Source organism: Adelges cooleyi, unplaced genomic scaffold (assembly GCF_023614345.1).
Source record: "Adelges cooleyi isolate 19-005CV unplaced genomic scaffold, UGA_ACOO_1.1 ACOO_flye_CR_arks_rails_tigmint_CR_PRNA_9, whole genome shotgun sequence".
Taxonomy (NCBI): Eukaryota; Metazoa; Arthropoda; class Insecta; order Hemiptera; family Adelgidae; genus Adelges; species Adelges cooleyi.
Window position 1 is genome coordinate 4,614,871 of NW_026096579.1, and position 20,607 is coordinate 4,635,477.

General features: G+C 33.5%; 1 protein-coding gene across 1 annotated transcript in view; it reads left to right on the plus strand.

Annotated features, from left to right (window-relative positions):
• The window catches only part of LOC126846749 (uncharacterized), a 40,010-nt gene extending 22,285 nt beyond the window's left edge, over positions 1–17,725 (plus strand). The window contains exons 2-15 of the mRNA XM_050586535.1: positions 1,768–1,875; positions 10,303–10,435; positions 10,842–10,978; positions 11,572–11,693; positions 11,837–11,981; positions 12,072–12,184; positions 12,784–13,009; positions 13,086–13,202; positions 14,020–14,195; positions 14,528–14,661; positions 15,264–15,403; positions 15,582–15,808; positions 15,944–16,145; positions 16,568–17,725. Of these exons, the coding sequence (XP_050442492.1) occupies positions 1,782–1,875; positions 10,303–10,435; positions 10,842–10,978; positions 11,572–11,693; positions 11,837–11,981; positions 12,072–12,184; positions 12,784–13,009; positions 13,086–13,202; positions 14,020–14,195; positions 14,528–14,661; positions 15,264–15,403; positions 15,582–15,808; positions 15,944–16,145; positions 16,568–16,719 (2,118 nt within the window). The 5' untranslated portion in view covers positions 1,768–1,781 and the 3' untranslated portion in view covers positions 16,720–17,725. The remainder of the gene's footprint in view (positions 1–1,767; positions 1,876–10,302; positions 10,436–10,841; positions 10,979–11,571; positions 11,694–11,836; positions 11,982–12,071; positions 12,185–12,783; positions 13,010–13,085; positions 13,203–14,019; positions 14,196–14,527; positions 14,662–15,263; positions 15,404–15,581; positions 15,809–15,943; positions 16,146–16,567) is intronic.
• Positions 17,726–20,607: the final 2,882 nt, after the last annotated feature.

A 20,607-nucleotide genomic window follows, 5' to 3' on the forward strand; every position in this document is an offset into this window, starting at 1 on the left:
ACAGGCTAAACCGTAAATGACAATAATATATGGTTTATCCGATGGTCGGCTAATTGCACGAGGTCGAACAACGATTGTACACTTACCATAGCTACACTTGCCGCACTACGCTGCGTTCCTGCAATTCCATATTTATGTTTGACGCTTTTTTTATCAATATTTCCATGGCCGTGGCAATAATATTATATTACATTGTTTAAACCGTACAATTTCTATTATGTGGAGGGCTTTTTTTTTTGTACATTTTTTTCTCTCTAGTAAAACGTCTTGTGCATCCGTTTAAGTCATCGCACAGGAAGAGGTACAACATATATACAATGATAATAAACGTTTGTCGGATATCTATGTACGTGTATATATATATATATATATATATAAGTAGACAGATGAAAATGACACACGCTGACGCCGATTTCCCGAGAGAGAGATATAGTTCTTTGAACTGATCGATGTAACGATTCGCCGCAATTTGTACGGTTGCCCCGAAATGCATTCCGCACACATGTTCTGGTATACGTGATGATCGGGAGACGGCGTACAATGGCAAAAAAAACACTATCTATATTAGCAAAAAAAAAAAAAAATAATAATACGGTTTTTAAATTTCTAATATATGTATATATGTATGTATATATAGGTATAAATATCCGTGTATATATGCATAGAATAATTGTGTGTCGGCCTTCCGCCATTCAAATCGTTACGGCAGTTGCGGCGTTAGTATCGTTTCCACGGTGGACGGCACCGTGTATTTTGACGGAATATCACATCTTAACAACCGGAATGTCGTGCATCTTCACAACGGTCGTGTGCTATATTCGAAAATGGAAAAATGAGTAAAAATATTCCTGTTGATTAAAAAAAATATATATGTATATATTATTAAAGAAAACACAACAACAATACAGTCCTTAGCACGACAGATCAGTGAGGAAGTCACAGATTTGTTCAGAATTATCAAGTCTAAAATATATCATAAAAGTGATATTTAGGGAGGAAAAACAATATTGCACAGCGTACTCGAATCAGTAGCCACTGTTTGTCAGAAGCTGATAACAGTAATTAAAAAAATTGATCATGTAAAAAAAGATTTAAACTTAAAACGATTATTAGTCGTTGCACCGATTACAATTAAAATTTAGTATAGTTATAGTTTTGTCAATTTACACTTAGATTTCAAGTGGCATACACTAGCTAAGTTTAAGTTTGTGAAGATTGAAATGTTAAAAATCTATTAATTCTGTGCTGTTTGAGCTGAAGGGGGAAGGTAAGGTAAGGTAAAGATTTGTTCTTTCTTTTGGCTAAGCGTGTGGGGTTTATCGCTTAACCTGTAAACCAGTTTTTTGAGTTGGGTTTTGTTTGCCAACTGCTATTCGCCAACAAATAAAGTTTTTTAAGCATGACAGTAATTAACTTATAAATCTCCAAAAGATCATGTCTCATTATAATAGCATACTCAAACCTCACATGATTATCGTCTAATTATGAGCGTTACAATTGTGATATTGATTAAAAGAATCAAATTATCTAATAATATCAGTAATTATTATACTGTATACACAATACACGTTGCACCACAGGTTGTACCACTACTGCTTGTCAAATCGGTAGTACAGTAAAAACTAACCGGAAACCGACGTTTATAACTAATAGTACCTAGTCTTTGTTCCCGTAGTTCATCCCACGTTATAAAAAATATAAATATATATATTTATTTTTTTAACTCGATATCATTTACCTTTACGTGATTTCTTTTTTTTTTTGCAGAAATCTACTAAAATATGACAACTGCCGGCCCAAGACATTCCGGTAGTTTGAAATGGAGGTGGTCGCTCGTCGTCGTATTCCTCATAGCAAACGTCGTCTGCGTATTCGGTGAGTACCTAATAATAATTATACTATTTTTTAAATAAAAAATACAAGTTTTACTTTATATACCTAGTACATGGTTTAAGGGAACGTGGTAATCACCTTCACCTTATAAGTTAGGTGTTTTTTTTTGCGATGAGAAAAAAAACCTAAATTTTTCTACATTAAATCTGAGATCAATTCAAAATTCTGCAAAGAAAAAAAAAATCTTTTTTTCAAACAATAGAAATACCAACAAACCCATTTTTTTCTAATGTGGAGGCGATTTAAAAATTAACGTTTTAGAGAAAATTTAAATCCCACATTTAGCCGCAAAAATAAAAGCTGTCTAGTTATTACTGTATAGTGTAATTATAGCTACAAGGAAATTTATTTAAAACTGTAAAATTCGTGGTAGGTACAATAATGGAACTGAATTATTTTGAATTTCTATACCTATAATTTCTGTATTTTTGGAGATTTTGTTTTTAATATATCAGGAATCAGGAATGGCCAACATCCCTTTTTGCAAATTAGCTCTATTTTTTTTCCATAAGGGTCTATGTTAATTTTTTTAACTTTTCATAATTTTTTCCACTTTTATTCTTGGCGCTAGTGATAAAACCCCCCTTGTTTTCTTTTTTCTTTTTGCCGTACACATATTTATAATAATGCCAAGTCGTAGACGTATGGGAAAACTAGCAATAAGTGCAGGTTGTACGCCTTACAACGATGTGATTATTGCTAATATAATTACACCGTATACCGTACCGTGCATGTCAATAATAGTTAAGACTTTGTGGAAGTATCTTGCATCGTTTCCTATTCGAGGGGTATCCGGTGTCCCTCGTGAGGTTCCCAGAAGTAAAATAGATTTTTTTTTATAAATTTCCGTTTCTTATTATGTCAAGAATACAGTATAAAAATTCTAACGTTTACCCACTTACGACAAATGTTGGAAGTCCGTGTTACATTTTTTTTTCTCGTATGTATACGTCATATACCTACAGGCGGTGTTGCCGTGTTATACAGTAACTAAAATAATTGTACTTACCTGTTGTTGTCTGCACGGTGGCGACGACCAGGCCGTTATGGCCACCGTCTGTATACACAATAATAATAATAATAATAATAATAAAATATATAATACATTAATTAAAAAAATCACAATTGCCAAGTGTGTGTGTGTGTGTGTGAAATGTACTTCGAGAAAGAATACTGACAAGATGATGATAAAAAAAAAAAACGAATTCCAAATACCAAGTACGGTTGTGTTCTATTATATCGGACATAACGACTACTGTACTGTGTGTCTGCTATATACAAATTATATTATATTATATACATTTATATATAATGTGTCGTGTGTATTGGTGACAGAAGAACTCGATAGACTCGCGTATAGTGATCGAACAGCAATCGATGAAATAACATTTGGCGTGTATTATTGTTGTATTTTATTATTATTGTTATTGTTATTATACATACATATATACATCATTGACAATAATCATTATCGCGATAAAGGCGTTACTGTAGCAGGATTTGTCCCGTTGTTTGGTTATTTTTTTCATTTTCATACATTTATATATATATATATATATATATATAAATAGTGCATCCACAGTGTATGACCCATAATGCATATTATAAAATGCTGTTGCGATGACGGATGCACCTACCTATTATCGTGATTATTGCCAAGAGATTTAGACGGGGGAAGAACTTAACTAGGTGACGAGATGATTATAACCGTTGGTTTGATGACCCAACGCGTAACGGTACAAGGTTATATCTGTATGTAGCGCCAAAATGTGTTCACCTAATATAGTGTTATGTATGTATACACAAACGGCGTACATTTGAATTATATTGTATAAGTATAATGTACAAGTACTTTTTGGTGTGTGGGAAATGGGATTACCTCTCAGAACAAACACGATTTTGGAACAATCGCACGGTTTTTTAACGCAGAGACGGTGCTTCAATTATAATAATAATATTATTATTATTATTATTACTTTTACTAGCACACTAGTAGTGGTGGGTGGATTCGGTTATTATATTTTTTGACTATTGCAGTTATTATCATTATTTTTTTTTTTTTACGCTGCCGTTATTATTAAGGTCTCCGATTGAGATGATCCATTTACTGCTTAAATCCTTAATGTTGTACGCCTACTCCGCTTTCGTGAAATAACATTCTTTTCATCCGTCGTTTCCTACTGAAAACCCATTAAAAAAACAAAAAAAAACAATGCGAAGCCGCAAGCCGACTTTAGAGATAAAATTGCTGTAAACGAATATTACCGGCGGCGGTGCTCATCAAAAATATAAAATATAAACCATTTCAAAAATAATTAGTACATCATATTATTTCTGTGTCTCGAATGCATAAAAGAGCCAGTCTCACGTTTAGCGGTGTATATGAACAGAGAGTTGAAGTTTTTTTACCTGAGGAATAAAGGTTTTTTTTAATGTACGAAAACTTCTTAAATAGTGTAGATAGCTAATAAAAAAAAAAAGAGGAGTGTTTTTTTTAGAGCGTTTAGCATAATAATATAATAATACTAAGTAGCCTAACTATTTTTGCATTGGTTCTTTCATGCTTAAAGTACAATTTCCAGGATTCATTATAACCACTGTCGATTACATTTCAAAACTGCTGTAACAATAAAAAATCTAACACTTTATAATCTATTAGATTTGCTTAAGGTTAACTAAATTGGAATAAAATACCGTTATTAATTCACATGTACTCATAATATACTTAAAATAACATACGACAAAAATAGTGCAGTCTCATTAGAGTTGTTGTAAACCGGGTTAACATAAAATAATTAACAACCATTAAAATAAAATACATGCATTGTTTTACTGACTTGTTAACAGTTTAGTTAATCTAATTAGGAAGTAACACTATTTAAAAAACTCGTAAATAATTATTCAAGCTTAATAATTAATTCTCATAATTAAAATTAACACATTGGGCGGTGAAAATGTTTGGCCTTTACTTATATCGATGAAATCCCAAAAAATGTACAAAAGTTACAATTTAAATTATTCAAAGAACTTTCGGTCTAAATCTAAAATACTTTAAAATATTTCTAGTCTTGAGTTGTGTTGATATTTTTTTAAGTAATTACAAAGTTATTCTCTTAGAAAAACTGGTCTTTGAAAAATACATTTCTCTACTCAAACAAGTTCTCTTCATCTCTACTCTCTCATTATTAAATTTAAATTAAAATTTTCCTGTTTATCTATCCTATTCTATGAACCGTTTCTTTTGATTGTCAATGCTTACTTACTCCTACGGTGAGTCCCCCTACCCAGGGTTGGTAAAAAACAATAATTATTCTCATTTCACCTTCTTGAAAATTCTTGAGCGTGCCAACTGTGGTGCGAACGACTTAAGTCATTGCTTTTTAGGCAAATGGAGTAAATAATAATATAAATAATTTTTTTATACGATCTATGTGTACGGACTACGGTGAGATGAGTAAAATTTCCACGGTGACGTTACACAGCAATTGCCAATTTGACATGTACATCTGTATTCTACAAATATACATTATATATTTTTACTTTTTATTTCGATGGTCTATGCATCCGTATCAGAAAAGACATATAGTTAGTGTTCAGAGAACAAAACACAACCGTCGCTGGATGACGGACACTATACCAGCAGATCAGTCAGTTCTTCGAACCATACACCAATAAAAAGATATTCCGAATTTGTATCGGTCAACGCGCTGTTGCCTATATCTTTTACCGCAATATACGATTGTATAGGCTTTGGTCAACGCCGATAAACATAGGATTATATATATGTACAAACATACACTTATTCACAGGTGTATATATAAATATATTATTCACTTTTTTCATTCGTCCTTTTTTTACTTCTTGAATGGATTTTGAACGAAGACGAGTAAGAAAGATAAAAAAAAAAAAAACGTAGTGAGGTAATCGAACTCTTAACAGCGGTTAACCGCTGATGCATGTAAACAAATAGCACCAAAGGCTTGATTGATTTCCTTCTATAGGCACGCTTTGTTTGATTTTTTTTTTGTTTCCTTTTAAACCATCGGGTATGTCGTTCTGTTGTTAATTTACTTAACAAAAAAAAAAACACCATCTATAGTTATATATAAGATTTTCCGCATGCGCGTATTTCCTACCGTCTATTTGTTCTGAGGTTGTCACTTCGGTTCGATTAGATTCGGTGAATCTATGTATACTTACTTGTCCCTAACGTTTTGTTAACCAATTATAATTATCAGATTCCAGAATAACAAAGCCGTAACGCTCAATTAGTCGGCTCTTTTTCTGAAGTCCGTTGCTCGGATCTTGTCTTATAGTCGGGTTGGTACAGATTGGTACCTCTACGCAACAAGTATCAAAAACGCTTGTGATAGAAGTGCTAATTTTCCTTTTACTAATTTATATAATGGGGGAGGGGAGTGATGTCTTACACCAAAAAAATTGGCTTTAATTTTAACTAAAAGTTTAAAAAAGTTCACACCTTTCCATTCGATATCGGGAAACAACACTCTAGAAATGCATACTTTTGTCATCTTAAACTTATGAAACTTTTTTTAATTTCAAATTTTTTAAGTAGGTATAACTAGTTAAGTAGGTATGATTAGAAATGGATTGCAGAAAAACTAGAATGGTTTGTTGAAAATAAGCAGATGTAGGGGCCTCAATGACGATAACAAAAGTTCGACTGAATAAAATAAAAATTGCTAATTTTGTAAAATAGGAAGAATTCCTAAGACTACAAGGGAGGCGATGAGACTACGAGGGAGTGTATATTTATACCTATTGGCTAGCCGTTAGAGTGATTTATATAGTATTATATGTTTGGTGCATTAACCAATTGGGCTCACTGAGTTTTAATTAATTTAAATGGCGATCTACTTATGATACTTATTATTTAACGGCTAGGTTAAGCTATTCGAGTATTCCACGCCAAATCGTTCTATGTTTGACTTTTACATTGTGGATTTTGCTGAAATATATGTGTAGACAATTTCTTTTTTTTTTTTTAACAGCCCGACAGCCGACCGGTGAAGAAATTGTGGTTTGGGAGTTTCGGTTGAGAATAATATAAGTTCAAAACAAAATTATACTCGATATTGTGCAAGATTATTTTTTTTTCTATTTTTTAACAATAACAGTGTTCGTGCTTAAATCGCGGTAGTTTTCCCGTATCCGTGTGATTAGCATGCCACCCGTGATCACACACAGGATCAGTGCTGTCAGACTACACGGATACCGACACATGTGTGAATAATGGAATCACGTACTCCGTTTTTGCACGGGTATTTAGTTTTTGAGCGGTAGTCTTAGATAGGTATGGTGTTTGTTTTCCAATATGTCAAAAAAAAAACAAAAAATTCTTTGGAGGTGTTGTAGTAGAAACGATTATACATCATACATATTATTATTATACACACTGTTCTTCCCTGTGTATAGTGCACACCGTAAACGGTTTAATTTGAGTAGTTTTTCCTTGTTAAATATCCATTTTGTTATTTTTTTTAACTGAGAAAAAAACGCCTACGCGCAGGAATCCTTAAACTTTTCCCTGACAGCACAGTTTCTAGTGATTTCAGAAGTCTTTGGTAGGTACATGTTTATTATAAAATTATTTTGGAGAATTCATTGTAAAGAATGTATTATAAACGTCTTCGTATGTCATACATAGGTAATCGTGCGCATCAATGTCAGACGGTTACAATAAAAATTAAGTTCATAAATGATATATTAGATGAGAAAATCACACATTTTTTAGACTACACTATTATTATTAACATGTATGTTTTTTTGAACATAAAATAAATATATATTTATTATAATTTCAAATTTTTTGAAACATGTCCTGGAGAGAACACAGCGTTTAAGTTTCCTTCTTTTCAAAAAGCTCAAAAATTATTTTCCCGGTAAAGTATTTTTTTTTAACAAAACGGTATTATTGAAGGCTGTTATAGTTTGAAAAAAATCCTTCTAAATAAATGGATAGTTATTAAAGCTAAAAATGACAGTCTCAGCAACTCGGTGTTTTTTAGTTATATAATTATTCATTTTTCATGTCAACTGCATGGCAATTTGTAGCATATAGGTTATTATTTTAGCATTTAGTTTGACCTAAAATAAAAAGAGTAAAGACGTTTCTACAAAACTGTAGGAAAATATATATTGCAATGTTACTTTCACAAAGTAAATTGGAAGGATAAATAGTAATAGGAATAGTTTTTTCAGAACGGTTTTACACCTTCAAGACCATACACATTTTGTGATACGTTATAATATATTTAAATTAATTAGACTTTGGCAAAAATATGATGCGAATAAAATTAGCCTAAGCTAAAATTAATATGATTGTGGAATAAAATTTAACCCAAAGCTGGTACATAAGTATAGACCCCTTATTATGTCAGTCGTTAAATAATCAACAGAAAATTCGAAAAATCATTTCACCGTTTCATATTCGGTTAATGAAATATAAAAACCTTGTTGTCAGATAAATAGGTTGGTTAAAATTACTGTTTTATTTAGGTAATTTATTTTATTACTACTCAAATAAACGCTTCTAATTAAATTCAAATTACCTCATTGTAAACTCGAAATACACTATTACACTCATTACTATGAAACCGTTATAATATACACATTTTTCAAGCTAACATGAATAAATAAGAACGTGCACTACTAAATTTCACACTAATATCTAGAATCAAGACGGTAAATTCGACCTACTTAGGTCAAAATAATTGCTCGCTAAATTTCCAATTATGACTTACGACCGTATATTATACTTACTATATTTGTTTGTCAAAAGGGTTATGAGTGTTATGTTCTATCGTGTAACTTGACTGATTATCAACCCCCGTACATCAATTTTTTGCTTCAGTTTCCTCAATTATGTTCGTTTAAAAATATCAAATGATTTAAAGTATCCAATTCAACGAACCCGTTACTATATTCATATATAGGCTTAACTAGGCGAGGAATGGTGGGACAGCTTTGCTCCCAAATATTATATCCGTTGACTCTTCAAAATTATTGATATTTTCAGTAGTTTTAATTGCTGCAAATCGTATTTTCTGTTATAATTCTAATATGTTTATTTGAAAGCAAAATTATATCTCACAAAAAATTGTCCTTTCGAAAATTTGACCTTAATTGCGCCAGCTTATACTATTTGCTGTTAAATGTCAACAAATACAGTTAACATAAGATATTCCAATCGGTTTAATTGAGTAGTTGTACTTGTTTGGTTTATTGAACTCGGAACATCGTTTCATACATTTTTTTTTCTTTATTACTTTAAAAAAAAAAACTCATCTATAATCGGCGATGATTGCGGAAATCGAAAATGCATAAAAGACTCTCGTGTATTTTTACTACCTCGATGGTCGAACACGATCGTTTTCGAATTCCGAAAGGGAAAAAAAAGAATAATTTACTCGTCCGAAACACCGAGGAGCAGGGTGTAACCAAGATGTATATATATATATATATATATATATATAAGGTCATACTTGCGTAAAGCAAACCTAATTCGTTTCCATTTCTTTTGCTTGTTTATTTTTTTTTTTTTTTAACTATACACATCTTATTTTCCTGTGTGTATTATACATGCGTACCTACCGTGTTTAACAATGACTTTTGTGTTTTTTTCCGTGTCAAATTATTCTGGGCAATTAAAAATACAAACTTGGTCACGGCTCTCGGTAGGTATTTGCGATTCGATGCATTTTGAAAGACGGGCAACAACCGCCGCGCTTGAAGACAACAAGCCACCGGCAATAATACACATATAGATACAGATATATATCTATATATATATAGTTAGATTCGTCGGAGACTATGCCTAATAATCGTGTATTGTCGATTTTCGGGGTCAAAACACCGACGCCGCCCCGTGGCAACGTTAATTACGGGCAACCCAATTTTCTCGACGAAAAGGAAACGGATAATTTGCCCATCGGGTGACACCGCATTAGTTTAGTTCTAAATAATAATATATATATACAAACCAATTGCGGCGCCGGTACTCGATCTTCGCATACAATATGTTTAACAAGGCTAGCGTTTTTTTTTTTTTTTTACTTCTGTAGTAAACGCTGCAAAAATTATATAGCTACGAGTCTCCCTCGTGTATAATACAATTTTGTCGTCTGGCAATGTGAATAAAAAAAAAAAAAAAATTTGATTCACTTTCTTAAATTATCGGCAAAATAATTTTACCAGACACCGGACGTCGCATCTGCGGTATTAAATATGGACATAATTATTTTTTGTAAGAAAATTTAAACGACATAAATCAGTGTTGAATTTATGATACATTTTTTATTGTGTCGCCGACAAAACATAAGAGAATTAACACTGTGGGTGTTTTTAATTTTTTTTTTTTTTAATCATAATTTTAATAAATTTTTCTAGGTCGCACCGCATTTGAAAAACTCACCGAACTGGACTACAAAGGTACTACATACTACACGGTGAAGAATTTGACGCTTTACGAGTGCCAGGGATGGTGTCGAGAAGAACCGGAATGTCAGGCAGCGTCGTTTAGGTAATTATTTTTATTGTTCACATCTTCAAAACCGTCCACACTCACCTACGAAAAACAGGAAACCCAAAAGTGTCTACATTAAAAAAAAAAATTACATAAAAAGTTGATCACAGTGAAAATTAGTTACCCTTAACACTTATGGAAATCAGTGGCGCAATAAACTCATACACATGAAAACCCCCTATTGCAAAAAATTGCAATATATTCACACATATACATGTTATCTAGCTCACGAGGTAAATTTATTTCTGGTTGTTCCAATTGGCGTAGGAAAAAATATTCAATCACCACGGCACAATTGGTAATACATTAACACCAACCGTGTAGGTTCGGATGCAGATAGCTTCTTTGGTTACTTAAACTGTATAGTATATTGTTTAATCTAATTGGATTTCTACACTTGCAGTTTTGTTTTAAATCCACTGACGCCTATACAAGAGACCGTGTGCCAGTTACAAAACGAAACAACGGCCAACAACCCGGCAGCGGCGCCGCAGCGTTCTGTTAACCTGTATTACATGGTGAAAATGCAAATACGGTCGGGTAAGTTATTTATGGTAGTTTTTTTAATTACCAATTCGAATATAATACACGAGAAGTTGAATATGTATGCAAAAAATCAGAATTGGGATGTTTAAACTAGCCGGTAGGGGTTTTCAATTTTTAAACTATTTGAAAAAAATATTGGAATACTTGATTACAAGCGGTTAACTATTACTTTTGGAGACCAAACCTATCAATAATTCACTGTTTGGCAAAATTGATTTATAATTGGGCTGCAATAATCGGTTTTGAAAAAATTACACATTGGAAAGCAATCATTTAAATTCTAAATTGAACATGAATAATTTCATAATTATACATACTTTGACCAATAACCAAAAATGAAAAACGTCTATTTTAAAACTAAATAAAAACGATAATTGATTGCATTTTTCAATGTATATATTTAGTTTGGTTTGAAAAAATGTATCTAGAATAGTATTGAAATAAAAAAAATAACTAGAGGTCATTGTCTTCGAATAGTTCTACTCGAAACGTTTAACATTTTAGGTTCTGGCACGTGTACTTTTAATCCCTCCTTTTTATAAATTAAACAGTAAACGGTAATATAATACGTTTCGTGACTTTTTTAGATAACGTGTGTCTAAGGCCTTGGGCGTTCGAAAGGGTCCCAAACAAAATGATCCGTGGATTAGATAATGCATTAATCTATACGTCTACGAAAGAAGCTTGTCTCGCTGCCTGTTTGAACGAAGTAAGTGCAGTGCATTATTAAGTCTCCTCTGGATTTCTAATTCGGTTATTTTAAATCTAATTTAAGTTTGTTTTTTAAATATTATAACTATTATGAGAAATAGAATCGGTTTATTAATTCCATTTATAATTATTTATTAACAGCACCGGTTCACCTGTCGTTCTGTGGAATACAACTACGTGACGTTACAGTGCCATCTAAGCGATTCGGACAGAAGAACCACTGGCCAGTATGTTCAGTTTGTCGAAGCACAGGGTGTTGACTATTTTGAAAATCTCTGTATCAAAGGTGAGTTTGTGAGCCGAATTTGAGACGGTTGCAAAAATGCAGTTGGTCACAGAATAGATGTTGACTGCAAGTTCTGTTTGAATGTTATAGGTAACCAAGCTTGCAAAGGAAACCGTGTGTTCCAAGTGCCCAGAATTGGCGTGGCCGACGACAAAGTAGCGCAGTACGCGGCTTTACACTATTACAATGACAAAGAATTACAGGTAACATAACGACCTCGAAGGGACCATTAGATATTTAGACCTAGTTATTATAATAACTCAATTAATATGTTTCCGAGGTTTCCGTCTAACTTGGTTTAAATGTCCATCGGCTTTAAAATTTAAAACCATGCCATAAAAAAATGTGTGTGAACTTTTGTATTATAATACTGGTATGTACTTGATAATGGTATACTATTATACTAGTGTGACAATACTAATTTTATAACTTTATATAAATTTCACTGTAACTGCGTCCATATGTAAACGAAATTGCTTTTTTTTTTACATCAAGTTATAGTCAAGTAATAATTGTATTTTAAGAAAACCAAAATAGGTTGTCATTATATTATTTGATTAAAACTAATCGAAACATCGTTAATGAGATATTATAATTACTAACAGGCGCGGATCCGAGGGGGCGACGGGGGTGAGCGCCCCCTCCAAATCCTTAAAAAAAACATTTTACACGTCCCTAGAGGCCTACGTTATTCGACTTTTTTTCAGAGCATTTAAAAATAAAATGTACAAAATTATAAGAACAAGTAATATCGAAACGAGGATGTACGTTTCAACTCTTTGCTGGTGTTTTTTTTCATCAGGTGACTAGCGAAGCGGCTTGTCGGTTGGCGTGCGAAATCGAAAACGAATTCCTGTGCCGGTCGTTCATCTACAAAGGTCCACCCGCAGGGACGGCGTACAACTGCGAGCTGTTCCATTTGGACCACAAGACCTTGCCGGACGGTCCCAGTACTTATTTGAACGCCGAACGTCCGCTCATCGACGACGGTCAGAAAATAGGCAATTACTACGAGAACTACTGCGAGAGTGAGTGGCATTACATTTAAATATTCTTTACTCGTATATTGTGACTATACTATGTTTGTTGTCTGTGCCCGCTTAGAGTCCACCACGCCACCACACGAGCAGCTTCCAGTTGTGTTTGAGAGCACAGACGACCCGTCTCTGAATCTGACCAGAACGGACTTGAACTGCGACAAGACCGGCACGTGCTATGACGGTAAGTGTCGTCGCTCATCAGCCAGCGTCTTATAAAATGTGTCTACACAACGTTCAATATTATGCTATAATATTATGTACCTGCAATAGAATCAAAGCATCGTTACTTGTACTTGTCAAATTTGTTACCGCGAGTGAAATTCGACCTGACCCCCGACGGTCGATTAATGGTTTTCCGAAAATGAAAAAAAAAACCTAAACGACTCGCTTTTGGTCGGATTTCTCTCGATAATGTTAACTATATTACACTATAATTATCAATAACAGAAGGAAAACGAGTCTTCACCAGATCATTTATTATACTACTTAGTACTTACTACTCGGGATGGTAACAATATTTCCAGCCGTCCGTGAAATTATCCCGGGACAGTTATACTAATTTCATTCAACCCGTATCGCATTGTGTTTTTCTCAATTTCATTTTTCCCCCTTATTATTATTATTATTATTATCAATTGAAAATGAAGTCGCGTTCAATATTATTTCACGACCCTGAACGTTTTCATTTCTCCGCCAGTATACTATGTACATCCGCGTAACTGTAACATTTTCAACAATTACAAATTCACAGAATTATAAACAATATAAAACAGTTTTTCAAAAACTGCTAAACAGTTATATCATGCGGTCAAAAATGGAGATTTTTCGCATTTAAAATTCCAGTTGACCCGCGACGCAACATTATATAATATATATTTATAAATTATAAGTTTCTATTGTAACTCACTATTCGCCGTCTTACTGGATTTAAGTCGCCTTTTAAAACGATTATAAACGGTCACGATTGGATAATTATTATTTATTATACTTGTTTCCAGTGTCTGTCCATTGCAAAGACACTAAAATAGCCGTTCAAGTGCGCACCAACAAACCGTTTAATGGCAGAATCTACGCGCTAGGCAGGTCGGAAACGTGTAACATTGACGTGTTGAACAGCGATCAATTCCGGTTGGACTTGACTATGGCAGGACAAGACTGCAACACCCAATCAGTGGTAAGTATCGACAACCACAAGTAGTAGACAGCCAAGAACAAAATAATAATTATTAAAAATATTAGACATGTGTAATATTGCAAAATAGCTGTTATTTTTCAAAGTAGTTGATATTAAAAAAAAAAAAACAATAGATGCTACTCTAACTCATAACATTTTACACTTTTTTGACATTTTGTTTTAACTCCTATTGTTATTATTATTTTTATAAGCTCGATACTTTTAGAAAAAAATATAACACACATCTCTAAAATGTATGAAATTATATAGGTACTGTATAAGGAGTTATTTTTGTACTTAATGAAATTTAACTGGTATGTTATTTGTTCCAGACCGGAGTGTTCTCTAACACGGTTGTCCTACAACATCATAGCGTGGTCATGACGAAAGCCGACAAAATTTACAAAGTCAAATGTACCTACGACATGTCCTCGAAGAACATAACATTTGGAATGATGCCTATCAGGTAATAGCAGTAGTTTTTTTGTAGTATGTACACTTAGAGACAACCTCATGCTGGTTATCCTAATCAGTAGTAAAAAAGTGTACATTATTTTTAAACACATAATTGGACATTCGTTATTTTTGTGCATAAAAGTTTTGTTTTCAAAAGCATTCTACTTTTAGCGAAAGCTATTCGACTTCAATAAACTTTATTATTACTTTCAAAATGGCGACTGCCAAATTAACTGAAACTAGACTACCGTAACGTGCCACTATTAAATTAAATGCATATCCTCCATACCGTACAGTCTACGGTGTTTACCGTGAGGCTCCAGGAAATTAGTGATTCGCGTTCTATTTAAGAACTCGTGTATAGTTACCTACGTGGAACCGTTTTATGGACCTTTATACGGTTAACCCGTTTTCATGGCTACCTTCTGCTAATTACTTACACGCCGAGCGCGTCCGTTTTAGCTTAACGGCTAACTAACATACTAATATACCTTGATGAGTAATTAAATGTACCTTAAATGTAACACAACGAATATTAGGTACAGATAATTATTGTTACACAGGCGATTACATGTTTTTACAATGTCGTTTTTTTGTGTCCGACTTAAACAGGGACCCGGAAATGATAAGCATCACTTCCGCGCCGGAAGCACCACCTCCCAGGATTCGCATATTGGATTCCAGGGCCAGGGAAGTGGAGACGGTGCGCATCGGCGACAAACTGACTTTCAGGATTGAAATACCCGAAGACAGTGAGTATACACGCACTACACGGGTTTCTTCTCCTTCGTGCCGAGTGCATCCTTATTGCGCTACGGACATCTCATTTGCTCCAGACGCACACAGATTATCTGTTATTTTCCAACGGTCGACTACTTACTTAACAGCTGCAGGTGACGACGATATTTGTACGGTTTTTGTTTTTTCCAGCGCCATACGGTATATTCGCCAGGAGTTGCGTGGCCATGGCCAAGGACTCGAAGAGCACGTTCCAGATCATCGACGACGAAGGGTGCCCCGTCGATCCGACCATCTTTCCCGGATTTTCGCCCGAAGGCAACGCCCTGCAATCGATTTACGAAGCGTTCCGGTTCACAGAGTCGTACGGCGTGATATTCCAGTGCAACGTCAAGTACTGCCTGGGCCCGTGCGAACCGGTAATGCCCAAAACTATATCAACAGCGTTATTAACGATAACAGTATAATCGTGTACTCGCTAAGACACTCGACTTGCAGTCCTCGTTGACTTCATTAATAAACTACTGGTCTGATTGTGTGACTTTTTCGCGCAGGCCGTTTGCGAATGGGGTAGGGATTCCATCGAGTCCTGGGGTCGGCGCAAGAGGTCAGTGGGCACTCCCAACAACGAGACGTCCGAAAACAGCGAAGACATGACGCAGATAAGTCAAGAGATACTCGTGTTGGACTTTGGCGACGAGAAACAATCGCAGTTCTTGAAGAGCAACGAGCCTTCGTCCACCGACTTCAACAAAGGTAAAGTTGTCGTCGATCACTACGATTTGGGTTTATTAAGTTAATCGCTGTAGAACTTATCGCCACACGCGCACAAAATGAAGCCCTAGATCTGTGTAGAACATACAGGTTCCCCTATCCGGAAATCCTATTATAGAGGAGTACAGAAGGTTATGAACCTTCTTTTCTTTATAAATTATTGTTCAATCTCCATATTATATAGACATTTACTATAGTCAAAACCGGAATAATAGACTCCGATGGTCCCAGGGCTGGGCTTCTAAGACTTGCTGGGCCCTAAAGCTTAAGTCCCTCTTAGCCCCTCTCCCATTTTCCGTCCCTATGCAATAAGTTCAATTCGTTGCTCTAAGTATACAATTCAACGTTGTGATTAATACAGATCGGGTAATAATTGAAATTGTTTTACTTATGTGCGTTTTTAGACAAGACAATCACCATCGTGGAACCGTGCCCGACCAAAACGTCCGTACTCGCTTTGGGCATCACGTGCATGTTGCTCATATTAATATACGTCAGCACGATGTTCTGTTATTACATGAAGAAATGGATGACTCCCCGGAAAATGATGGCATAGTAAAATATCGTATCCTACGTGAAATATGTTAATGATATGCCTCATCTTGTCAAGAAAAGCCATGATGGTTAATATTATCCATTACAAAAAAATAAAAATAAAACAACACTATAAAAATAATAAATTTTAAAAAAATACATCCTATGTATTTGTGGCTACCCCGCAACCCGTTATATAATTTAATTTAAAAAAATTAATACCACCCCGTTTGTCGATTATTTGATGTACTTACTTTTGATTATAAACTTTCATAAACGATACCAACGCTCATCAATTTAGGTGTAAAAGGTATAGTAATAATTATAATTATAATGTAATAATAATAATTTATGTCGTGTACGAAACGATGAAAGTACGTACCTAGCTTATGTAAATTTTAAATATAATCACTTTGCATTTTGTACATACATTTTAGGCTAATTCACATTATAAGTGTAAGTTTGATTTTGTGCCTATTAGATAACGCACATTTCCCATAAAATGCATTAGGTACTGACTCTTGCAGTTAAAATTTTATTTTTTAAATTTATGTTTGTCATACATTCATTATGTGATACTTTATATGTTTGTGTGTGCGTTAAGTGTACTTGTCATGAAGATGAGAAACTTGATTTTTATAAAATAACGTACCTAAATTTAAATAATAAAAATAATTAAAAAAAAGACAAATCTTTTTAGGTAAAGTGTAGGGAATTCAATCAAATTAAGTTTTTCCTCTTCTTGATGAGTATTGCTTGATTTTTAAATGTAAAAATAAGTTATTAAGTGTTTTTCCTCTATTTAGGCGCTCTCTAAATGGCCTAATACTGATCATTAGTGCAATTTGTAGTAGAAAGCGTTTATTCATTTACCCCTCCCTCTTCTTCCTCCTCAATAAAATGCTAATAATATTAATAATTATATGTATTTTATACTTAATTTATTTTATGTAAGTATAGTTATGTATCCCTAAATTATTTATATTATTATAGATTTATTTATTACAGCCGTATTATATGTAATGTCTTAAAAAGAATTTGATAATATAGAAAATATAATTAAATACAAGAGATTTTTTTTTTATCAATGTAACATGTCCCTTATGAAAGTATAACATATTATTCATGACTTTAAGAGTATAAATATGTTAGTTTATTTAATAAAAAGAACATATTTTCACAAACTAATGAATAAAGTTTTGATAAAAATATTATTTTACAACTATGTGTTTTCCTAATTATCAGTGTATCACAGACAAATTTTATTACTAAAACTTTAATACCATACACTTCCAAATATGTTTGATACATATTTTTAATAAAAATACTTTTAGCTTCGATGCAAAGCGAGAAGGTATTGGTTTTACTCTGATGTGGGCTTTTTTTTTCGCTGTATACACTGTAACTTTTTTAATACTAGACCAATTCCTTCGAATAGCAATTCTATAAATCACAAATTTTATCTAGTTTGTACTTTGAGGGGGTAAAAGTTGAAAAAGTTTAAGTCTTCACAGACGAAATTTGAAAAAACAAAAAAAAAAACCGTACGAGTTTTTAAGTTAGAACTTTTATTGGCTATAATTTCGAGAAAAAGAGTCGGATCGAGTTGAAACGTATAAGAAATAATTATTTGGTATGCCCGCACACGACAGTTGTGTCAAATTTAAACTATACCCATTTCCCACCCCCCTAGGGGGGTCCAAGTTTTTTTGTTTTTTGGGGTTTTTAGCCGTAATTTTAAAACTTTTGGGTTGAAAATTTGCCAGTAGTTGGAACTCATATGTATCCATAACATATTAAGCGGGTGAAAAATTCGGCACTACAGTTTTTTTTTAATTGCTGGAAAACCGTGTTTTCGCACATTGCGTATATTTTAACAAAAACACCTAAAATCTTTAAAACAAATTTATCAAATCATTAAAACAATTTTATGTATATCTATGCAGAATGATACTATTAAGTTTTGTGCCCAATTACCACTTTTGACTTTAAGTTTACACAAATTCAACTTTTTTTTTTTTTTCCGGAAGTTCTTTCCGGATGATTAAAATTGAGAACTGATATTAAATTCGTAATCACCGCCCCAAAAAAAATAGTACAGTGGGGTCGGGGCATAGTAGAGACGGGGAGGTCACAGGTTTACAGGAATTTTTAAATCTGAAAGTGATAAAATCACTTTCGAAAAAACGCTTCGATGCAAATCGATAGTTAGTATTTTCAAGCCAGTACAGTCCAAACCAAGCACAGTATAAACCAGCAAAGTTAGAAAGTATTAAATTGACGTTCTGTATTTACAAATAAGCATCAAAGCGTTTATTTGAAAGTGATTTTATACAAGAGGACTAGTACAGTAGAGTATAGGTATAATGGAATCAAAGCAACGAGGGGACGGAGAGGTCACAGGTCTAGAGGAATTATTATAAAAAAAGTGATAAAATTGAATATGCTCTTTAGTCTATTTTTTTACAACACAATATTTGTAAAACTGTTTAAATATGTACACAAATTTTGTACAACAATATTATGCATTTAATTTGCAATGTACACTGTTCAGTAACGTTTCAACTTACTTGGAATTTATTATACCGTTGAGATTTACATGATCTCTTGTCGCGGTTTCCACAGCCTTCTGTGGAATATTTTGCTTAGATCTTTCAACGAAATTAAGCGCATTTCCAATCAAATTGATTTATTGTCATCAAACGATTTTTGTATAGCATCGATTTTTTTCATACGGATCTCTAAAATCTATTTGTTGCGCAAGTAATCTAAAAACAGACAATTTACTCTATAGTTATAAGAAGTACCAATTTGTGATTTTCTTTTAATGATGTTTGGTTAATGCCTAACCAGTATGCGTGGATAATTAAGCCCAAAGTTAGTTTTTGAGAGTCTTGATATGTTTTTGACAAATCTTGATACTGTTGGTAGGATTCTAGGTAATTTTCTAGTTGTAATATTGTGTCGTTGGTATTTTGTCTTTGTAAAAACCAGCCTTTAAATCATAATTTTCACTTATTTTTACATCTATAGTGTTTAACCAATATTCAAGTACAGTCGTAGGTTCAGGGCCGTATTTAGGAATTTGTCACCCTGGGGCAACAAAAAAAACGCCTTATTATAATATAATACAAATTTAATGCAATATAATAAAATTTAGCCGCCCTCTAATAATCAGCGCCCGGGGCAACAGCCCCCTGTTGTCCCCTCCTAAATACGGCCCTGCGTAGCTTCGTCGTTTTCTTTCCATATGGTAAGCTATCTTGTCTGTAAGGATTTAATGTGTGCTATAAACTTTTTTCATTTTCGTATTTGGACGTACATGGGATTATATTTAATTTGAAAAACTAGTTAAATGTATACGGTTCTTTTTTAGTTTCATAAGATATCCTCTTTAATTTTTACTTCTGACTGAAAAAACTTGTATGATGTTACTGTGGCATCAAATTGTCGTTAAGGTAAATATTGATTATGTATTAATCATTTTGTGTGATTTTGATTTTTATTTAATATTTGACGTCAGTATAATTCTATAATTTTTCAGTACAATGTTAAAATATGTGAACTGGAAGATGGTGGCTGGAGGAGCGGCGGTGTTTGGAGCCGGCGCAATAGGCGGGTGGTATTACCACCGATGGTATTCGGTAAGTACAAATTAAACAGCATCTGACACCGGCTTTATACAATTTTGATCTATTAAAAATTTGTCTCTGTCTCTGAAAGTTGCGATTTTCTCAAAACGAATGCCGCTTAAAAATTCGAAATTAATGGAGGGTGGCAAATTATGCAAGCTGTCCCGACCCGGCGTTTCCCGGGTATATATGTATTAGACATGGTCATGTATTAGACAAACAATCAGCCGTATCCCTGTGGTATGAAAAATGGCACCGTAGATAGATCTACGGTGTAA